Here is a 12,795-nt window from a genome sequence, read left to right as displayed (position 1 = left end):
AAACTCAATACTTAAACTATCACTGAATACTAATTTTGTTGACCTTTAATAATTTACCTTTAGATATCACGCATTCGTGTAGAATTGGGCCACAGATCTGATGTGACAACTTTAAATGACTTTAAATGTTTCCATTGTTACAATTTGCATTTGTAGGATTTATTTTATGCAAAATATACTTATAACAAAATAAGTTCATTGTGCTTTTAATTGTATAATTGCATGTGCATTTGAGAGTGTGCAGTGCGGCACAGCATGTGTGCTTGGTTTAGGTTGTGAGTGCGTCAGGCTGTGTTCACTAAGACAAGATGGTGGCCACAGAATGTGTGTGTGTTTGGGGGTGTGCTGCAAAACCATGATGCAATCTTTCAGTGTGTATTTGTTTGTGTACGCGCAAGCACACACATGTGTGTGCCTGTTGTCCCTTGCACAATTGGGTCTGTCAGAGAGAGGTCCACCAGGCACTGCTGGCAAACGGGCACCCGGACAGAAACACGGGATTCATGGCACACTGGCACTGAATGCCCACACAGACAAGAGACCAATACAAAGGCAGAGTTCACACATTACTATTTTAAAATATTGTGAAAAAGCAGATTCAAATCTTTTGATTGAAAGTGCTCCGTCAACTATGTAAATCATACATTAACACAACTTAATCCATTGAAACCAAAAGCTTTATACTGGTTCAAACAATATATTATAAACTGATTTGTTTGGTTTGCTTGCAGAAGGTTTCTTCAAGATAAAATTACATACAAATAAAATAAAACATTTGTTTTTGGGGTTTTAGATTGTTTCGATGAATATGACCCAAGTCAGGTGACAGGCTATTTCAGCGCCATAAGTCCTTCTCGATTATATTGCTTTTTTTTCTGAAAGCAAAATAAAATATTTTAAACAATTACACCACAGTATGACATTACGTGACTTTAATATTTGCTATTCAATCTCATGGACAGGCTATTATGTTTCTAGGCTATTTGTTTTTCAAAACATCACGGTTCTGGGATTGCCATTGATGTTATGAAAACTCAGGCTCTGCCTCAAAATTTGTGTTAGGGCAGTTTAGAAATATGTGATGTGCACATTTTTCTTCAGCTCACAATAGTTTCTTTTTTAAAGCTTATTTATGTACAGGCAGATTCACTGTTGACAGCACAGGAACAGCCTGTCATGTTCCGAACAGCTAAGTACATGTGAAGAGACTGGATTACATGTCTTGGTTCTTTAACACTTTGTCATTTGAATCTGATGCTTATAGAATATCCACCGCACCCGCACACACACACACACAAACACACACACACACACACACACAAAGAGACAAATACATTCAGATCTCACATACACACCACTTAGGACTGTATTTTCTTTACTTTTGAGGACAAATCAGAAACTAAGAAATCTAAATATATCATTTTATTAAGTAACTGTAAGTTGTTTTGCACTGAAGTCAATTCGTTTTCAGTGTTTGTTTTATAACAAGACCATAAACACAGACACTATGTGCATATACGTGTCCACGTACTACTGTGATTGTCCAAATTAACAGTGATATATACATTGAACAGTCTTTTTGGAAGTCAGTCCTGAGTGTCCGTTTATGTGACTCTCTGTGGACCCTGGGCCCCTCAGACTTCACATTACCACATGAATGGCCGGCTGCAAAGGGCCAGTTCAGGCTCGGACGCCGACAGAAGGCAGGAGATTTGCAATTCAATCTGCTTCTAGTCGGGACAGACCTGTCACCAGTGTGACAGAGGCTGAGGGGGTGGAAGACCACTGCATCACTCCCAATAACAGCATTGCGCCTTTACGCTTTCATATTGAAACGGAGAAAAATGGAAGATATAGGCTACTGTTAATTATAAAAATAAATAAAAAGAATACACTTTTTTATGCATGAAATAAAGGTATATATTAAAAGTAGGATGTAAAATTACACGTTTGTATACATTTTTAATAAATGTAAATCTACTAAGAATATATTGACTGCTAAATATATTATTGTTTTGATTATTATCAATATATATATATATGTTGTTTCGTATTTATATGTTTGCAAAGCTAGCTTTCAACAACACTTATTTGCACAAATGTTTGAATGGAAATATTCAAAGACCCGCAGGCTTCTCTGCGGGTCAAAGCATAGACCCGCCCCTTCACGGAAACCGTCCAATAGGATAATCGGATGAAAATGCAGTTTCCGGGGAAGCTGTTTGATTTTTTTCCGGGTTGTACACCAACATGGCGGCGCCCTTGGCATTACATCTGGAGTTCGGGTTTGTGCTTCTCGCTTTATTCATAAACCATTGCTTTTCCCGCGCGTTTTTATTTTTACAATTATAACGTAATATAAGAAATCTTCGAACTCACTCTTCGACGTTTTCACGGTAACATTAATTCGATACTAGTTGCTCTTTCGTCAGGTGTTTGGCAGCGATACCAGAACAGATCTTCTTCTAATAAGTAAAATTACGTAATATAAATTAAGAGTGTTATTTCATTGGGGATGCGCACCTGTCAGTCATGCGTCTCGTGCATTTAAAGCGAAATGACGTTCTATATTTTTGTGTGAAGTTGCACACGTGTCCAATAATTGTACCTTGTACTGCTAATACAGATAACTACTTGTAAATAGTATCTGAACGTATGCACGTTAATGAGCATTTAAATAACAATCTAAACAGTAATATTTGTTGTCAGATTAATTTATTGTTTGTTTAAATAACCCTAAGGTCCAGTTTCAATCATCTCGGAAATACAAATAGTTATTTAGCATTTTTAATCAAATTCTTGTGTTAAATAAACATTATATCAGTCTTAATCGAGGTTATCCTTCAAACTGAAAGTGGTCCAGACAAGCCCATTGCATTGTGGGATACAGCAGTGTCTAATACAGCTGTTACATTTAAGCAAAAGTCATTACAGTATTTCATACGCACATCCATAACCATGCTGCAGAAATAAAATTCAGTTTCTCTTATAGTTAAAGAGCACAGGGGAGATGCATCACAATGACATAAAGACAGAGACAGTAAATCTGTGTCAGAGTTTGTCGGGTGCACCAAAATATAGCATTTGGCTCTTGGTCAAAGACATCACTGCTTTTAAGTTTCAACAGAGTCCTATGTGACTGTCTATGGACAGAGGTTGTGTGTTTGTGAGACTGGCACACAGGCTGGCTTCTCTCTGTACCGCTAGAGTACAGGCGCTGCGCCAAGCCTCGAGATCTGGAGGACAACTGGCCATTCTGTAGGAGATGTGAGCACTCATTATTGGGCCTGCACCTGCTACATGAGTCCTACTCTGACTTCATATTCTGATCTAGCTTGTCTTTATCTCTGACATGCAGCATCTAACATAGTTCATAAGCGCTCATTGAGTATTATTTTGTTTGGATTCAACACCAGCGTTTGGCAGTAACCAAAAGTTGCAACTCTACTTACTTTCATTTTTTTTTAAAGGGTACGTTTTTTGTTAAGCTACTATGTTTTATCTGAATGTTTGTATCTCAAATACACTAAATAAAACATGAAAAAAGGGGACGTTTTGAAGAACATGCAGACCACAGCTTTTCTCATAATTACAAAAGTGAATTTGTCAAGTATAATATAAATGAATGCGGGCTGGGCATTCGCCATATAACACCAAAAAATGGCCATATTTAGTTGTGATCTTTTTAAAATGGTTTGCTGGACGGTACTTAAATTAAACACGAACGGCTTGTAGCTGCAGCTTTAAAGGAAAAAAATACAATTCTGTCAACATTTACTTGCCCCAAGATTTTTCTAAACATGTATACGTTTCTTTGTTATGCTAAACACAAAGGAAGATATTTGGAAGAATGTTAGGAACCAAACAGATCTCACCCCCGTTTAACTCCCATAGTATTTATTTCCCCTACTGTGTAGCAAATGAGGTACAGTATGAGATCTGTTTGGTAACCGATATTCTTATTAATGTCTTTCTTTGTATTTAGCAGAACAAATACATTTTAGGTTTTGAACAACCTGAGGATGAGTAAAAGATTACAAAATGTTCCTTTTTTTGGTGAACTATCCCTTTAATGTTGAACTGATAAATGTTTCTTAAAGTAAATATTTATATAAATGCCTAAATATTTGTGCATACTGTTATTTCTTTTTTTTACTGCACTAAACAACATCATACTGTGATATTAGCATATTCATATACTGCTACCAGTAGACAACAAGCCACTGCAATCTAGAAACTCCATACAAACGTGATAGTTCACATCCTCCCCAAAAAAATCTGTCATTATTTACTCACAAGTTTCACTTAAAGGTTGTTGGGCTTTTAATAGGCGATTAATGCATTATGTGCACTGTGTTCTTGTACCGTTATTTAGAGGAGGAGCTGAACTTCTGTTTGATGGAGTGAAGAATCATCATGTGACACTCCCGGGCCAATCAGATCCCTGTGAGTACAGACAAATGTACCTGTACTGTTTATACTGTGTCATCTGTGGCAAGCATTACCAACCGTTTGCCAATGTGCATGCATATAACTGAGATTACTAGGTCAAATGGATAGAAACCCCCTGAAATGACAAGAGAGTGTGTAAATGATGAGTAAATGTAAATGATGACAGAATTTTCTTTTTCAGATGATCTATCACTTTAAAATATAAAAAATATTGAATTACTGTTAATTTATTACTGTCTTTGAACATACATTTTTTATATTTATTGATTTATGCTTAAAAAACGCCCTTTCTCATTACCATTGCTTCAACATTCCCAGTACTGATGACTTAATCAGCTCCAAATACCTCCAACCTTTCTATCCCAATGCCAGGGAATCGGGTGTGGGATTCACCCATTGGCCATTTGCCCTGCTGGAACTAACAGAGGCCTTTCCCTCTGCCATTTCTAAAGAAAAAAAAGGCTACGCAAATCATACCAAAATATGTCCCTATACCCGATGTCCTTTCTTTATTCGCCTCCCCCCTCGTCCTGACCTCTCGTAGCCCTGGTTCACACGCTTCCCTGGACACCTTTTCTTTCAGCCAGTGCTACTTTTGGGCCAATGGCGAACCAATGCCGGTCTGCCATCACAAATCCAGTTTTTTTTCCTCCACCCCTCCCTCGGCAACAATGAAGCTGAGCCCCTTCTCCATACAACCCACATCCCCCTCAACCACCACCAACATCTGTGAGCCTCCCTGCGCCTAGCCATTCTTCTCCTAACTGCTCCATTATTGGGCCCTTTTCACTTGTAAATGCAGCCAGTGATACTGTTGATGGATCTTTTATGCCTAGTGCTGGGGTCACAGGAAAGGTATGGAGAATGGAGGGCCGGTAAAGGAGGGAGGGATGATTGTTACAAAGCACAGAAGTCTTTTTTGTGTGCAGTCATTTTTTGGGATACTTGACAGTACAAATGCCTCACTCCTACCTCAGATTCCTACGGCTTGCCGGTGGGACGTTGAGTGAAAGTGGTGCAAGATTGTGGGGGAGCGATGGTTTTGCCCCCTGTAGTTGAGAAGAAAGTGGGTGACATTCCCATTTTGGATTGGAACGCAGAAGTTATTAGCAGAAAACACATTATGACCTATGTTTACTGGTACGGGGTTTTCAATGGCCGATGACTAATGGCCTATAGAATGTCTTCATATAGATTCAGGGTGTGTTCGGGGTGAATCTGGCCAGTTTTGACAGTTTACTTTCAATGTTAGGAGTTTTACTCTCATAGATATAGTTATTGGACTTCGTTGGGTTATAAAACTACTGCCTACTTTACCTCAACTGATCAAAGACACAATAATAAGTTAATAAGAAATTATTAGGATGTGCTGAGTTTATATTTGTTTGCTGTCAAAGACACATGAGATTGACTTGATGTTTCACAATCTTTCCTCCACTTGGGGCTCAGCAAGGTTTTATATCCCCATCCCAGCTCGACGGTGGGGAATATGGGATGTGTGTGTTTTGGTGGCCTTGCTGACCTCTGCAAACCTTGCCAAACAAGAGCAGGGTCAATCTCCACGCCATTGGAGTAACCAGGACAACATGTCCACAAAAGTGGACTGCAGGAGGGAATGCGGCCACTGAGACCTCGCAGGGGCCCAAGGGATGACCTTGAGCACCTCTGAAGCCCAGAGTCCATCTCTGTGTTTGTGGGGTTGATTCGAGTACGTCACGGATGGCTGGCTTTGATTGCTAAGGCTGACGCCGATGCTCTACATTAATCCCTCCTAAATTTTCTGTCCATGGGTCCAGACTCCTCTGGGTGATTGATGAGCAGCGCGAACCCCCGCGCTGGTGGACACACACACATACAGGATTGTCATAGAAACGGCAAACCTCATATCCCGAGCAAGATAAATGCTTTCTTTCCCTCCCACCCACAGATAGTAGAGGTAATGATGATCGTCATGCAATATGGAAGGAAACGAGAACGACAGCCAACAACTATGCAACGCAGACGCCTTCACCCTCCCACGCAGGCTGTATCCCAGCATGCACCTGTCTGCGGTGACGCAAATTCCCCCTCCCAGTCATGTTAGCCCTATTACTCCGCCTACATCACCGCAACTTCCCCGGTCCATTTCGTCAAGCTTTCTTCCAATACCCTAACAGAAAAGAGGGCGATATAGGCATGGGGTTTCCAGTCGACCCCTAACTCTTCGCCCCTGGCCCATATAAACCTCCCTTTGTGCGAAAAAACGAAGCAGCGACCTTCGCAACGTTCCCCGCATCCAAAGGAATTATGTGGGCCAGGGCGATCTGTGTCTGTTTTTCGTCCCCTGCTTTCACTGCTAGTCAATATTCATTGCGTTAGCGTAGCACTAAGCCAAGCATCACTCTTTTTTATAGGTGTAGGATTGTGTGTCCGCCGAGCTGGAAGGTACAACGATCGTTACACAACTGAAGAGGCTGACAGCGATCCAATTAACCTGAAACAGCCTCTGTTGCTCGACCCCTGCCTCTCAGTGAGAATCACGGCACACGCGCACACGCTTCCACGCATTGGTGCTGACAACTCTAAAAGCTTCAGTTGTGGTGGAAACTTGCCCAGTGGGCGCATTGTATAGACCTTCACTCCTGAACCCACTTGGCCTCATCATTCGTCCTTTTGATCTTGGTCTATATTATACATGCTAGCATAGCAAGTAAGCTACAATCAAGGGGTTTGAAAACATTATAGCACTCCCGGCTTATGATCATTTCGCAAGGCCACACCGACCAGTTGAGCGATCGAACACACAAGTCGTATGCTGTATCCCTAATACAACTGGCGCCCATCTACTCACTTTTCAATTTATCGGCTGCTCCTGGGCAAGCGTTGTGTCATCAAATTAATATGCACGAGTTGGGCTGATAAGGTTTATAATGTGTCCACCCACTTTTCCGATCGGCCCCAGCTATAATGCATTTTCAATGGTGACTACAAGTCTGCCGGACATCATGTCGCCTCAAACCCATCAAAGGTTTCCCTGCCCCCCACACGCTCTTTGGTTCCCCAATGTTAGTCACCATCGCCCACCTGAGACCTTCTATGTCCCTCCCTCCATTTGCTCAGATTTTGACATGTGTCTAAAACAACTACATCCACACAAAGAACACAAATCAAATTTAGTATTAAAAACTAAAACATTTTGTAAATACAAATGGGATTTACAGATGTAGATAATGCTGACACATATTAAAACGTACACCTACGCACACATGGCCAGCTATTCTGTAGTGCCCCATCAGATGTTATAGGTCGACGTTAAATAAACGAGATCTTGTTTGTTTATTTAGATGTTGAGCTGTTGTGAATGCCCTTTAAACCCTTAACTATAATTATATTTCAATCAAATTCTAGATGACAGGAATTCCACATATTGCCCCATTTTATAAATATGTGGGTGATTAATCTCACTTTTGGGGTTTTTCCCTGTCACCTGGTTTATTTCTGAGCCTGGCGCGGGATTGTATTCCAGAACCGTAACCAGCAGCAGTATGAATGTTTTTGTTTGAGCAGGTGAGCCTACAAACGTGTTTTGATCGGGATGGATATGTGTTAGCTTTCCCGACGCGTTTTAGAGCTCAGTCTGTTTCCACCGAGCGTGATAGTTTTCCATACGGACAATCTATCGATCTTTCAGAATTCAAAATATGGAAATGTGCACATGATTTATTGGAACTATATCAACCGCAGCAAACTCGCAAACAAATTCCAACTCCTCCCCACCTCAACAAAAAGCTGTTTCTCTCTCTTATCTCGCTCTCGTTGGGTATTTCTGTCTCTTTCTCACTATGTCTCAGTGTTTGACTCCACCACCCCTTTGAGACGAAAACTGGTATGTTCCAGACATGGACGCTTGATGATACAATGTTGATGTTGAACCACAGACATACAGACTTCTCCGCCATGTTGTGCTGTGCTCACACAGACACACACATATCATCGTTCGTCATCAAATGCTACATTTTGGAGAGAAAACGCATGTTAAAATCTACATTTGATCTGTTCTTATGTTGAAAAATTACGAATAGCTATGACTGAGACATATCCATTTGATTTGAGTGGGATTTTTGTTTCCTTACAATGCACATAACTAAAACGTAAAGCATTGGAGATGTTGATATTTGTTGGTTTTCTGCACGATTTCGAAGGTCAGTTTTCCATCACATATCCCTGGGGGATGGGGACGCAGACACCCTAGATTTCATTTGAATTTCAGCATGGGTGTCTTGGGTTTGTATCCATTAATCATCATCACTGTCCCTCTTTAATAGATATATATGCGGTTCTTTGATATCGTAAAGCCTACCTATTGCAGTCACATTCACCTTGGTCAGTGTTTGGTGCGGCTACACGTCTCTGTTTGCGACTATAAATTTGTAGAATTTTCAGTGTTGGGCTTTGCGTTGATGGTGGGTACGTCTATTCTTTATATTCCTCTTATTAACCCCCCCATCTTTCATTGGAGGCTCTGTCGCGTCACATCGACCGTGGGGCTGTCTCACTGCACTGTGACCTGTAACCTTTGACCCTCTGCGCTACTCTTACAGGGGACATGAAGCAGCTGCTGGCGTGGATTCGAGAGAACATGCTGAAGGAGCGCCCGGAGCTCTTTATACAGGGCGATACTGTGTAAGTACACGCTCACAGACAGCCAGTAAATACGTGACCAGCGCAGGACGATGCTCAGACAAACATACACACGCGCCGTAGATGTACACTAAATATAAATAAATGCAGCTCTGTTGTAGATTCGCCGTTAGTTCCAGGATGTGGAATCTCTCAGCATTGGCTTGTGCAACATTTAGGTTTTGTCCTTTGTATTTTAAATCAAGATAAAATACTTGCGGTTTATTAAATGTGTGATTTTTCTTTCCTGGGTTTAAGAAATTTTGTAAATGTGAATGGTTTGTGCTCAGTATGTTTTGTTATTTTGATAGCAACATTTATCAAAATTTTGCATTTAATTTTGGTTTAATGGAGACAGTCGTAATAGGCTCTAATTTCTGCTTTTTGCTCAACCCAACATAACTGTCACTGAGACCGAAGAAAATCCAACCGCACCCTGGACTATTTAGCCATGAGTGACCAACTATTCATCTACATTAGCATTTTGTAATTCAATAAAACTTGAAACATTTGAATAAAATATGCATTATGATTATTCTAAAATATTCTTCGCATTTCGGATGAATAATCTGATTAGACAGATATTTATTGTGAACACACAAGGCCAATTTATGTAGATTTATTGTGGTGTTATTTGATAACTATTGACTTTTGACATTTTTTCGGCTTTATCCCTTTGAACGAATGTTCTGTGCTTTCTCTTCGTGATTTTAGTTACACGTGTGTAGGCATGGGATGGTTATATGCTAAATATATATAGCAAAAATTGGGCAACGTTTTTTTTGAAAGAGGTTTATTCTTATCTGAAAGATTTGCTTTAAAATAAAATGTAATGTCTCCATTTGAAAAGTTATTATTTGTATATGAAGACAATTGATAAGAACAAATAATAGTGTTGTAATTGCAATACCGTTCAGTTTTTTCTGCCCAAGGTTATCATACCATCAAAACATTGAACTGGTCCATGCCTACATGTGTGTTTGTATGAGAGTGGCTCATTTATATAATGAACTTCAGATGGAAGGCTCTTCGAGAAAAACGCAACACTGGCGATTTTCATTGTGTATAAACAAGTTACATTATATTATCAGAGTGCTGCTTTACTTTCGTGTTCTTACATGAGCTCATCTTTTTTTGTTACACACAGTAGGCCTGGTATTCTTGTATTGATTAACGACGCAGACTGGGAACTGATGGTAAGTGTGTATGCGTGTGTTCATAACATAAACAATGTCTAGTGTCAACACACCATTTATTTAATGTGCGTAAAGGTTGTGTTGGGTTGTTCTTTCAGGAAAACGTGTAATGGCATCAATCCGTAATTTAAAGAAACACAATCAATGGAAAAAAGTCAATGCCTCCACAACTGTCAATGACACTGAAAGACTACAAATCAAGTGTTGATTTAAAGTCCAGTGTCTTTTCAGATCAGTCTAGTCTCTGTGTGTGCTTTCTACAATAAATGTTAAATCTATACTGTTCATTAGGTGAATATTTCAATTTTTAGCTCGGAAATGTATAAAATGCATCGTTCATGAACAAGTGTGTGTGTGCATCTATGCTCCTTTCAGGGAGAACTGGGGTATCAGCTTCAGGACCAGGATAATGTTGTCTTCATCTCCACGCTTCATGGAGGTTAGCTGACTCTTAAAGATGGGCGACAACCGTACAGGAGCCGTGCCACTCTCAAAAGGTCAACATTCAAATGGCCTGTCAACGATGCCATCATTTGCTGATTTCAATCCTAACCCTGGACTTGTGACCAACCCAATGAACAGACGCCGCTTTATTTTGTTTTTTGATCCAAAACATCAGACTGAGGACTCTTCGTTGGTCCGTTCAGGAGGGTGTCGGGGTTAGGATGGGAGCACAGGCTCATTAAGAAGGTCATTCTGTCTAGCCAGTGTCCAGATGGATTCTCTTGAGAAATGATAAACCGGTTACCCCAAGTCAAATGGCTCCGATAAAATTTCCCCCAGTGTTTTTTGTCTGATGCCTTTAGACCCATCATTTCAGGGTTTTTTGCATATTTTATGCAAACTGTTTTTTATTTGTTATAAATAAATATGAAATGTAAACACATTGTGTTGACGAAAAATATTTTTTAGAGCTAAAATGCAATGGTTCAAAATAAAAATGTTTTCTAAACAATTTAATAGATTCATGCAATTAACCTTGCAGTTATGTGTTATGTCACTGATGCAGCATGTATTTTGATATTTGGTTTATGTTAAGCGTATTCATGTTGTAATTTCTAACAGTTTCCACAAGTGAATATATGTTAAACCTACAATAAACCAGAATATTTCGTAAATCTATAAATTTATAATTTGTGCAGTTCAGCATCTTTAAGAAACAATGTCACTCCAGTGAAATGCCGTAATGCCTCTTATGTTGGACATCGATTTGGTTCTACTTCCGTGTCCCAGGGATCACCTATAGAATATTCATTAGAATAAACTGAAGCATGTCTGCGGGAGGTCGAGCACAAATCTCTTCTGCCTGCAACGGAAACCCATATGATAATAGTAACACTAATACACATGCTAATGATTTTGAGGGGGGAAACGTGATGTCACGAGTGGTGTGTGTGTTTGGCACGAACTGGGCTTTTATATTGTGTGTGTTTGGGGGGGTAAACATGGTTCCCCTGAAGTGTGAGTGATCTAATTATTAAAAGCACGTTCTACTACGTTTATAGTTATTTCTTTATGCAAACACTTTATAGCAACTATAGCTATATTTGGGCAAAAATTTACGAAATCCATGTATTTTTACAGCTAGTTGGGAGAATTGTCTCTATAATTTACGCATGTATATTAATACAATTCCTTTGATCCATTTCTAATAGCCAGGCCCTAGGCTAAGTAAAGGGAACATTACAGACGGGACTTATATATATATATATATATATATATATATATATATATATATATATATAATGAACTACTGCTGACTGGCTGCGTAGATGTTTTTAAAATATATTGTCCACTATATGGCTTTTAATATTAAGTATAATTTTCTTGCTATAGTTTCTGGCAATTTTTTGTATGCTACAGATTGTTTAACACACATGGTTTGCGTTCGTTTATCTACATTTAGATCTTTAGGTCTAGATATTCATTTAGCCTGTCATCCAGACCCCATCATATTCTAATAGTAAGATTCATGTACCCTGAAAAGCAGGCAATGGCATTTACAAATAAAATCTCACATCATATTACTTCGATTTCTAAAAACAAACTACTTAACCTAAACGTAATTAAATCCAACACTATTAATACAAAACTGACTTTTTATGTTGCATTTTCAACAAATAAAATGGTTTTGAATAAATCAAATGTTTTTTTTACTATATATAAAATGGTTTGGAAAGTCTAAGGAAAGACTAATTTATGAAAATATTAGAAATGGTCATTTTGAAATGCCTTATGTCAACTCACCCTCTTGCCATTTTTCTTGTTATTCATTCAAAATCGTAATCATTTCTATTACATTGGCTTATATTATATATTCTTTACATGTATTGTTTTCTCTATTGTTTTAATACACCAAAATTTCGCTTTTACGTGCTTAGTCCTGAAATAACAAGCTCGAACTCGAAGATGCGAAAAAAGCTTAGGCTGCCGTGACTAAATGTTAAAAACTAATTTCTGATGTCTATGGCCAAGAGGGATTATGACA

The 12,795-nt window shown here is 39.1% G+C and overlaps 1 protein-coding gene across 3 annotated transcripts; it reads left to right on the top strand.

Moving 5' to 3' along the window:
- Positions 1 to 2,231: 2,231 nt before the first annotated feature.
- urm1 (ubiquitin related modifier 1) lies at positions 2,232 to 11,191 on the top strand. 3 transcript variants are annotated; one of them, XM_056737137.1, is made up of 5 exons: positions 2,232 to 2,285; positions 4,376 to 4,446; positions 9,033 to 9,114; positions 10,259 to 10,307; positions 10,683 to 11,191. In XM_056737137.1, the coding sequence occupies exons 1-5, from the start codon at positions 2,251 to 2,253 to the stop codon at positions 10,749 to 10,751; spliced, it is 306 nt and encodes a 101-aa protein (XP_056593115.1). In that variant the 5' UTR covers positions 2,232 to 2,250; the 3' UTR covers positions 10,752 to 11,191. The 3 variants fall into 3 exon arrangements, with proteins under 3 accessions (XP_056593115.1, XP_056593113.1, XP_056593114.1); XM_056737135.1 differs by lacking the exons at positions 9,033 to 9,114; positions 10,259 to 10,307; positions 10,683 to 11,191 and adding exons at positions 6,846 to 6,961; positions 8,757 to 9,026 and having other exon boundaries at positions 2,241 to 2,285; XM_056737136.1 differs by lacking the exons at positions 9,033 to 9,114; positions 10,259 to 10,307; positions 10,683 to 11,191 and adding an exon at positions 6,846 to 9,026 and having other exon boundaries at positions 2,241 to 2,285.
- Positions 11,192 to 12,795: the final 1,604 nt, after the last annotated feature.

This window comes from Triplophysa dalaica, chromosome 22, assembly GCF_015846415.1.
Source record: "Triplophysa dalaica isolate WHDGS20190420 chromosome 22, ASM1584641v1, whole genome shotgun sequence".
Classification (NCBI taxonomy): Eukaryota; Metazoa; Chordata; class Actinopteri; order Cypriniformes; family Nemacheilidae; genus Triplophysa; species Triplophysa dalaica.
This window is presented reverse-complemented; position numbering and strand designations above follow the sequence as displayed.